The sequence below is a fragment of the Triticum dicoccoides genome, chromosome 7B (genome assembly GCF_002162155.2).
Source record: "Triticum dicoccoides isolate Atlit2015 ecotype Zavitan chromosome 7B, WEW_v2.0, whole genome shotgun sequence".
NCBI classification, from domain to species: domain Eukaryota; kingdom Viridiplantae; phylum Streptophyta; class Magnoliopsida; order Poales; family Poaceae; genus Triticum; species Triticum dicoccoides.
Genome location: NC_041393.1, coordinates 750,310,776 through 750,320,984, shown reverse-complemented (window position 1 = coordinate 750,320,984; position 10,209 = coordinate 750,310,776). Strand labels below are relative to the sequence as shown.

General features: G+C 46.4%; 1 protein-coding gene across 1 annotated transcript; it reads right to left on the bottom strand.

Annotated features, from left to right (window-relative positions):
• Positions 1–4,114: 4,114 nt before the first annotated feature.
• Positions 4,115–5,092, bottom strand: LOC119339960 (phosphatidylglycerol--prolipoprotein diacylglyceryl transferase-like). The gene has a single exon (XM_037611866.1). It carries the CDS (start codon positions 4,947–4,949, stop codon positions 4,473–4,475), a length of 477 nt encoding a protein of 158 aa, XP_037467763.1. The 5' UTR covers positions 4,950–5,092; the 3' UTR covers positions 4,115–4,472.
• Between the last annotated feature and the right edge of the window lie 5,117 nt (positions 5,093–10,209).

Below are 10,209 nucleotides of genomic sequence, written 5' to 3'. Positions count from 1 at the left end.
TGTGAGGGAGAAGATGGGCGAGAGAGAGAAAGCTCTCTGTTCTTCGGCCGCCAGGGAGAGAGGTTGGGGATGAGTGGGCTGGGCCCGTGGGGTTATCCAGTTACAAGGGCCAGACGCCAGGGTCCTTGGCGTCTGGCCCCTTTGCCACGTCAGCAGGTCAACGGGCAGGCGGGCAGTGCGGGCCAGGGGCCAGACGCCAGGGCCCCTGGCGTCTGCTTCGCAACCCAGACGCCAGGGATGTTGGCGTCACCCAAAAAGGTCAGAAACGAATTTTTTTTTTGAAACGAGGTCAAATTGGGATTTTGTTAGCCTTTTAGGTCATAACAGTGATTTTGTCCACGGGCGTGAGCGTGACCGATGGCATGGCATGGCATCCGATGCATAGCTAGCCGTGCCGCCTTTGGCGCCTTCTCTTGTGCTCTTGTGCGCCAAAAGGCAGAGGCCTTGGACCTTTGGCGGTCAAAAGGCTAAAGAAATCAATCGAGAGATGGCATTGCTTGAGTGCCAAGATAGCTGGCCGAGGAGCCAAGTGGGGATCACCGCTCGCTCATGAGTGTCGCTTCAGCTGGAAGACGGGAAGAAAGCACAAAAGGCGCTTGCTCACATCTTTGCTCAAAGTACACATTGCAGATCCAGATTGCGGCGGCACAGCCTGCACCGTCAAAGAGACGGTGAAAGCGCTCCATTTTGGGGGCAAAGGCTTGGTAATTGTCACTGCTAATCACTGTTATTTTGCATTTTTAGCTTTGTGCTGTTAGTTAACAGCGTGCCTTTTGTTTTGGATACTTGTACAGGGATCCGATGGCCATGGCCTCACTCCACTTTCCACGAGATCTGTATGTACTGGCAGGGGGATCAAAAGTGCAACAGTCCCGGAGCACCCACTAATGCATGCAGCTTCTGTGTGCCCGGCAGTCTTCGGGCCTGTTTGGTTTGCAGCCTAAGGTTGCCACGCCTAAACTTAGGCATGCCACAATATCTTAGGCATGTGTTTGGTTCATTTCCACATTTGTGTTTTGTCACATTTTTCTAGCTACATGGTCCACATGTCATAAACTCAATTTCTTGCCAAATCTTGCCACACTTGTGGTGGCCATTTTGTTAGCCACACTTTTTGTGGCAGCCACATTTTGCCTAAGCTTAGTTGTGGCAAAGTTAGTCATGAACCAAACAGACCCTTTGTGTGTGCTAAAGAAAGGGATGGAAGGAAGTGGAGTACGTCTGATGAGCAACGGCAGGTCGGCAACACCCAGAAATGCTGAGAGGTAGGGAGAGCTGCATATTTGTTCCCTTCTACTAGATCTGACACTTTGGTCACTACCTCTCCTGATGTGATGTGATGGGCATCCATCTGTCAGTTCACCACACCCTGAGAGAAAAGGCGTGTGCGCAGGATCCGGTGCCAGTTCCTTTTGCATCTCTGATTGGCACTTTGCACGAATACACAAACAAACCCTGAAAACAAATTAACAAGTAATAGTACTTGTTAAACCCACTTTCACGGTGCAAATAAATGAATTGTCCTTGAAATTTGATAGTACCTGTTTGAAATATATCGCGTCCCATGAAGATGTTGTTGGCGCGTATAGAACCTGTCCTAGTATATCACAATTGAAAATGACATAGGATTCTGGGCACGAAGATAAATCGCATTGCATGTACAACACAATGCTGTAACATCATAGGATCGTATTCTATTCATTTTTTCTCCAGTACAAGATGCAAAGATACTACCTTGTTCAAGCCTCCAGTCGGTGGCTGCTTGGCTATCTTGGAACGGAAGCTGGTTGGCTGGACGACAGTGGTTGGGTAAAGTGGCCACGTTCGGATCTATACTTGCACTGGCTGTCCATCTTAACCAAAAGATTCACCGGTGGAGGGAGTCGTATGGAAGGTGGTTATTGTAGTGCAAATTGGTTGCTTTTTATTAATGCTGCACATGCAAAAGTGATCCTAAATGGAAGCAACATGTAGGCCGAGGCTGAGCGCTCAGATCCGAAACTTGGCTGAGCTAGTCCCCAAAAGGGCGAACAATTAGTTAAGTTAGTTAGTAGTGATTGTATCTTCCCACAAATTCAGTACTGCCGAAATTGTTCAGTGAGGTTGGCTACTATATATGATGCACTAGCAGCTGTCAAAATACTGTCAAAAATGTTCCCTCAAAAAAAAATACTGTCAAAAATGTTCATGTGGCAGCCAGCATTCAGCACTTTCCTGACTGGGTCCCGAACTTGAGATGTCAGCTTCGGATCACTAGTACTAGCGGATAATTGCAGCAGACTTAGAGATAATCAGAGCACAGTAGACAGCTTAAACTAAACGACGCTGTATAAGTACTGTACTAGGCGATCAGATATCTAATTACTCTGCACAGATCAGGCTACGGCAAACCGGCAGCAGATTTGTCGTGCCGCCCAGATTGCGTTGCATTGCGTGCTGTGCTCGTCTGTCAGAGAATGTAGGGGACAGCGAGAACAGAGGCCAAGGACTAGATGCAACGTTTTTACTGCGTCGCCCGGTACGTACGTGCTCCTGCGCGGTACGCAACTCAGGCGCACGCCTTAACCCTTTTTTTTCCCTCTTGCTCCATTTGCTGCAGAAGAGTACGTACCGGGCTGCGTTTTTACTGCGGTTAAAACGCGCCATTCGTGCAGTGCAGGTGTCCGGGCAGTGCAAAAGTCAATGTGTTCCCAGGAATCCTAGGTTGTGATTAATTAGTTAGCCGGTATACTTACCCATTGGACTTGGCCGCTCTGACATTTATCGCATGTCTTAACTAGGATTAGTGCTCAGCCAGAGCAGATGAAGCGGACATGTAGTAATACAGTTGGTGGCTCATTATTAGGAGTACGTGGTGTTTACGGTGGATGACCTGCCGTTTCTAGTCTCGTATTATTTTCTTCATGGTTTTTAGCGTCCATTATCCGGCATGATTGCAGGCTGCTGGTGAGGCTGGCAGGCAGGCAGGCAGCTCATGATTGCAGCAGGAACCGAGACGGGATTCAGATTCCCCGGTTGCTTGCTTGGCTTCCTTTCTTCGCTTCACCGCGTCCTCCCCCTACCCACTTCCACTTTGACGATCCCCGGCACATGCGCCTGTCTATCTCTGCACGAATCCCTCCACCTCCCTCCCCTACCTCTCTTGGCCTGGCCATGGCCGTGCTGTGCATGCCACCGCATTGCCCAGCTTAATAAGTACTCCACCAACGTACGACCACGCATCCTGTACGCCTGCCTGCTCCGCCTCGCCTCGCCTCTCTCTCTCTCCCTCTCACGCATAATAATGCTTTGCTAAAACAAGGCAGGGAGGGGGCGAGACCTATTCCTGCGTTCAGTAACTGCAAAATGTAACAGCCAGCCCGTGTGATGTGAGTGAGTCAAGCCAGGAAACTTTCAGCCTCCGCTTCTTTCTCCTTCCCACTTACTCAGTCAGGATCCATCCATGGCTCGTCAAACACGCAACGCACCGCCCCTTCCTTCCGCTTCCCTTCTCCCATGGATCTCAACACCTCCATGCACAACAATCCCAACCGACGCCCAGTTAACTGAACAACACCAGATTTGCAGCACTGAAACTGACCAATGCCGTACAGGCAGCTGCCATCAACAGCAAACAGGCAGCTGCAGCTGGGGATTTTTTTTTTTGCAGGAAAAACCTATGTCATGTTGTTCTCATGAATAGAAGATTCTCTGCTGCAAATCTTCCTCTTCATTCTCGCCAGTGCTGTGCTGGGACAAAACAACCAAAAGTACATCCCAACCCATACCCTCCACCTGACCGATTTTCTTCTGCTCGCCGCTGCATACATGCTACTCCTACATACTCCTACTTCTCCCTTCGTGGATGCACCAATAATTCGAAGGGAAAAAAATCATTTTTTCTTCCTCCACACAATGGGCAGTTCGATCAACAGCTTAAAGCCATTAACTTGAGCGAATTCAGTTAAACTGATCAAAAATCTTTCCTTGTTCTTCAGGCCCAGAGGAGTTAATTGGCACCACCGAAAGTGTCTGCCTTTTGTCAGACTGCCAACATGTGTAGAATTCGAGATGCGACAGGCACAAGAATCGAAGAGATTTAAACGGAAAACCGGAAATAAAGAACATCAGAGTGTACTTCAGACGATTTTTCAGAACTGTTAGCTGCAATAGTCGGTAATTAACAGGAAATTCTCTTACAACTCCTGTTCTTTTCCCCAATCATCATCCCTATATTATATAAATACCAACCTTTTCAATTCTAGTACAATTTCTCCTTCACACAAACCCACTAAAAATCAGAAAGACAGAGAAAATGGCAAAATAACGCGTTAATTATTTGCACTAGAGATTATACTATATCATGGCCGTGGAAACCAAGAAGCCGCCGCAAGAAAGAGAAAGAAAGAAAGAAGAGGAACGCAAGAACTCCAAGAATTCGCCGATAAATGAACAATTGCACCATGGAGCCCATAAATTACGGCCAGCCGGGGCTACAGCGCCGATCCATGGCCCCACGCGGTCCCGCACCTCGGGCGGAAGGCGACTAGGCATGGCGGAGCGCGGATCCGCTTCTTGGGCGGCAGCGCCATGAACACGGCGGAGAGGTCGCGCGGGACGTCGAAGAAGCGCAGCGGCCGCTTCGGCGATGGCCTCGTACCGACCAAAGCCACGGGCTTCCTCGGCGCGCCGGGGCACTCGGTCGGCGGCCGGAGCTTGCTCTCCTCCGAAGTCGGTGTCCTGGGCTCCTCCTCCTCCTCCTCCTCCTCCTCTTCGTCCGCCACCGCAGCCGGCGTCCGGGACTCCGCCACCACCTCTTCCTCCGCCGCCACGGGAGCCGGCAGGGGCTCCGCTTCCGGCACCGTCGTCGTCGAGGCCGATGCGTGGTCAGGCGTAGGATCGGCCACCGCCGCCCTCTTCCTGATCGGCGGCAGCGCCGGCAGGACGTCGCCCGCGGGTGTAGAGGTCATCCCTTGGCGCGGTAAATTGCGGGTGTGGGTCGAGATGGTTGGGTGCGGGAGAGGAGACGAGGCCGGCGGGTGGAAACTTGGGTTGGGGAAGGGGAGGAGGAGAGATCAAGGAAGGAGAGGGAGAGCGAATAGGATCCCAAGGCGGTCGCGCCAAGGCTGTTAAATAGTCGCCCGGAGAGAGAAAGAGATAAACGGCTTTGGGTGGGGTAAGTTGAATTAAATCCTTTGCCTTTTTCCTGCAAGAGTTGAAGAAAATATGAGATTAATTGGTTTTAATTACCCACCGTCGGATCAGGCGTTGTCTTTCTTTTCTTGAGTTGGAGACGCTGCCTTTCGGTGTTCCAGATATCACTTGGATACAGGGCTCTTTATTTTATTTATTTAAGTATTCTTTATTTAAATAAAAGGGGCATTTGTGTACTTTGAATAGATTTTTTTAGTTGCCTGGATTGTTTGCAAATGTCTTTCTCAAACTCGTAGATTATCAGATGAAGGATAATATACATGCAACTAAAATCTTTGTAAACTTCATCCACCTGAAGTTGTACGTTATTTCGACCAAAGATATAAATTTCAGAATGTAATTTTTGTACTTGCAAAAAGAAAATAAGCTTGTAGTTTATGAATGGAGTGGGGGGTGTCCAAATAAAACCAACACCAGTTTGATGGATGGGCATAGCTCCTGCATGAGTGAAGAATTTGTCTTTAGATGCGAGAGGAATTAAGATTAGATGCACATTGTGCTATATAATATACTTCCCCCGTCTCAAAATTCTTGTCTTAAATTTGCCTAGATACATTACTAAAACGTGACATGATACATCCGTTTTTAAACAAATCTAAGACAACAATTTTAGGACGGAGGGAGTATGCTCCTAGTTGGGTATTGGCGCGGTCGTCTAACCGCAGTTTTGGCCATTAACTTGTATCACAACATGTCTGAAAAAAGAAATACTTTCAGACAAATTTAGATGCATGATATATTCAAGTATTTAATTAAACACCCGCAAAAAAGTACTTAATTAAGTATTTGTAAAGACAATGGCAGAAAAGAAATTGCATGCCGACTCCTCGGCCGGAAGGAAAACTTCCCAACTGTAACATCTCCACTAGAAAAAACTTGTAATCCCTGACAATAGATTGCTACATATACAGATACATGTGTACTCCTAGACACTACATGGGGTTCTACCAGTACTAGTTATTTTCCCATCGAGGCATGAACTTTGCCAAACCCTCGTGCGTAGCATCTTTGGCGCGAAGGGAACCGGTGCCCAGAACACAATTGTGGTGAACCCAATGATTTGAAGCTACTAGTAGAGAAAAAGGAAACATGCATACTGGATGGGAGCAAGCAAGGCATGTATGTAGGGAAGGCAATGATGGTGTGAGCAAGTGAGAATAAACACTTCCGGAGGAGATCCAGACCATGCATTGCATGCATGCGCGACGCAAGGCAAAGGTACGACCGATTCCATTAGATTACCACCCACCTCCGGCTGGCCTCCGGGAGAGGTGGTGGACATGAGTGTGGCAAGGACGCATCCATCGACCGACAGCTCGGGAGATGACAGCAGTTGGTTGCAGGAAATGGTGGGGGTTAAATGACCCATTTTTTTTGAGACGTAATTGCGCCATTTCCTCCTCTTTTAAGGTATGGAGTGAAATGACATTGCACCCGTGCAGGGGCCGTGCTTGTAATATCTTCTTGCCTAATTTGTGCAGTCACTAGTCGGTATCGTGCTAAGGTGTGGGTGGATGGAGATGGAGTAGCACCTCTCACTCTTACTACATTTTTGTGTGGGCTGCCTACAACTAGGTGGATTGTCGATTGTCGCGGCGGAAATGTATGTAGATTCCAACTGATTGGGGGTGTAGGGTTTGCGTGGACGCAAACGTAGGAATAATGCAGCAGCACGAGCAAACCCGCTGGCCACGATGCGTACCGCCGCACGTATTGGTCCTTGATCTTGACATGTATATTTTGGATCCTCGGTGCTGAGCTGGTGGGTTGGTTGGACGGAAGAAATACTACGGCTTGCTGAAATTCAACGCTAGCATTTACAATTGGCAAATGAAACTAGAAAAATAATAATAGCCAGCAGTGCGATCGAGCTGTTTAGAAGTGGTTTTCAGCTGACTAATGCTGATATTCGTTTTTTTTCTTCTTTTTTTTTGCAAAGGAAACGAGTGAGAGGTGTGCATGGACTGTCGAGGAAGGGAAATGCCCTCCAATTATGGTGAAACTACAGGAAGTGCCATTGGCTTGGATGAGAAGGGAAGGCTAAAGAGAGGGAGGGAGGACCAGATCTCGCGGCTTCCACTCGGGCCCACCGCAGGCCCAAGCTGGTGGCTGGCTGCAACAAAAAGGCTGATGATCCCACATGGGCCCTGCTGGCTTCCGAGGGTTTACTGAGAGGGTGCTTCGATCCAAGGGACTATTTTTAGTCTGACTAAAAATAGTCTTTTTTAGAGGCTAAAGTTCCAAGCACCCCTGACTAAAGAGAGGCTAGGACTAGTCTTGAGGCTAAAATTTTTTAGTCATAGGAAACCTACTAAAATATGTATTAGCCCTCTCTCTCCTCATTTAATTCCTCTCCTTTAACACATGCGAGTTCTGGATTGGAGGGTTTGGAGGATAATAAATGCTCAATAACTTGATTTTAGTCTCTTTAGTATTTGGATTCAAGCATGGGTGAGGCTAGCAAGTTTTAGTCACACTACTTTTAGTCATGGGACTAAAACGTATCCAAGCACCCTCTGATATTATTATTTAGCCTCTTTCTAATCCACATGTGCTAGAAGTAGTATACATTTGATTGGTCACCTTTTGCTTTGGACAACCTTTTGCATTCATTGGTTCATCAATACACAACTATGGTGTCTAAATTACTACTCCCTCCGTCTAGGTGTGTAAGTCATCTTACGAAAACCAAATATTCCCAAAACACTTAGGCGCGGTACATTAACTCTCATCTCGTTTCTTGTTTCTTGACATATCAACCAATAAGAGATGTGAGCCATGAATGCTTTAAATGACTTGAGACAACAAACACGACATGTAGTGGTCAGTTCATTACATGCAATGTTATTAATTAGCAAAAAAACATTAAGTTCTCTTGTTTTTCCCTCCACCTTGGTCACGGTGCGCAGTCTAAGACGACTTACACACCTAGACGGAGGGAGTACCGTTTTTGACTCTATCGATTAGCTCATCAGTTACCACTGCTAGCTAGCTAACGCATGCTTGAACCCATTAGTGCATGCCCTCAAAATATAGCGGAGCATATAAGAGAAATCGCAGACCATGCATGTAAATTTCATTAGTATGTGATAATTATGGCTTCCCAATTCCGGATGGCGTTAAGTTGTGGTATTCCCACTCTCAATAGCAGCTGTACGTCTCTGTGTTGATAAATTTTTAGGAGAATTCGATACTTTAATTCTGTAGCGCGCCATGCATGCAAATGCAATACCCCACTTGTTTCTTGTTTATATGGTTTGCTTGCAATCATACGTTTGGTTCGTTGTCAATCAAGATCACATGTACCATGATATGACTTTGATATGGATCTGCACTTTGTGAACGTGCCTAGTCAATTTCGCATCCAAGATATATATTATAATAGTATGGGAGATTAGTGTGTATGTAGTGTATGAGCTGATCACAACGAATTCTTAACGAACAAAAGTGGTGTGTGACAATCCCCGAAATCACTAATTGAAGAGCGCTCCCCGTAACGATTAGTCAGGGAGCGCTTCCCGCGCGCCAAGTGTCACGTGCGGAGCGTTCGTGAGACTTTTCTGATGCGCTGTGTCGCGCGCACGGCTTCTCGCGTGATTTTCGGTTTCCGATTTTCCTTTCTGGTTTTTCCTTTTTACATTTTAGTTCTTATATTTTTAATGTTTTGTAATACCTTTTGATCTGTTTTGAGATCTGTTTCTCTCTAGTGTGGGTGAACCCTTGTCGCGCGCTGTTCTTTCTTTGCCGTCGTCTCCGCCCGTCGCGACCGCTGCTCTTGTCGCGTGGTTACGGCGGCAGCTGTTCCGGCCGACGCGCTTGTTGCCTGCTCTTACGGCGGTCCTTCTTTAGCGTCGAGCGCGCTTCCCCGTTCGCGATATCATCGTTCCCTACTGGTTGCCTTCGCGGGTTCCCTGTTTCCCTTTCTCGTTTCTCTTTTTGTTCCCATTATATTTTCGGGATATGGATATTTATGGGGTAGTTACGGGTGGGGACTACCAACACTATCAGATGTCAAATTTCAACTGGGTTTTGTGGGATTAGTTCTTGATAACCATTGTGTTCCTTGAATTTATGGCTTGTCCTTTTTGCCGTATGCATGGTGGCCCGTGTTCTTCTGTTGATTCTTCTGTAGATGGGTTCAGTGTGGTCCTGAATCGGCGTTGTTGGAGGAGTGTTGTAAGAATATCATTTTATAATTGTTTAATTTTTGGCACACACGCTTATTTCTTTTGGTGCTGCCCATGCTGTTTAGATTTTGATTATGATCCTTGTTTTGATTTGTTGTGCAGTATGTTCCATGTAGTGTTAGAGCTCATCTTGCTCGTTACATCGAGGAGTGTAGGGCTTTAGCCATAAGGAGGGGTGACGAAGATACTGATCTTGCTCTTCAGTGCAATGAGGGTTATTTGTATGGTGTTCTGTTTAGTCATGGTCGGGTGAGGAGCAAATCCCATGGTCCTTCCTGGGAACGATTGGTCAGTGATTATGGTGTTCGTCCTCGTGATATAATGACCATTAGGCTTGAACATTATGGAACTTGGATTGGTATTGATTTTTATCGTGTTGGTCTGGAGATGCCTTGTCTCCTTTAGTTTTATCTTGTTTTATTGTACATTTTGATTTTTCTGTTCCCTTGAGCCTGTGTAATTATATTTTGTAGCTCTACATGGTTTGAGAGACTCCGAGGAGGAACTTGTTGGGAGTTGTTATTACACCCATGGTGTTTTTCTTAATTATCAGCAGATGTATTTCATGAGGTGTCAACTATTTGATGATGAGTACATATCCTGTTGTCCTTTTGTTCACAGGATTGATTCCATGAATGTTAATGGTCATCATATGGTCAGATTTTTTTTCCCATTGTTTTTTCTTTGTTTCTGTTTATTTATTTATTTTTATTACCTCTTCTATTTATAGTTTTGAATTTTTATTCTATTTCTGATAGCTTGATGTTTTTTGTCAGGTTATTCCTGGTATTGTTGTGAGGAGTTTGAAAGAGTTTGTGACTTTTCCTAT

Excerpts from the sequence above, each read along its gene's own strand:
- LOC119339960 (XM_037611866.1), bottom strand. The coding sequence starts at position 4,949 with ATGACCTCTACACCCGCGGGCGACGTCCTGCCGGCGCTGCCGCCGATC.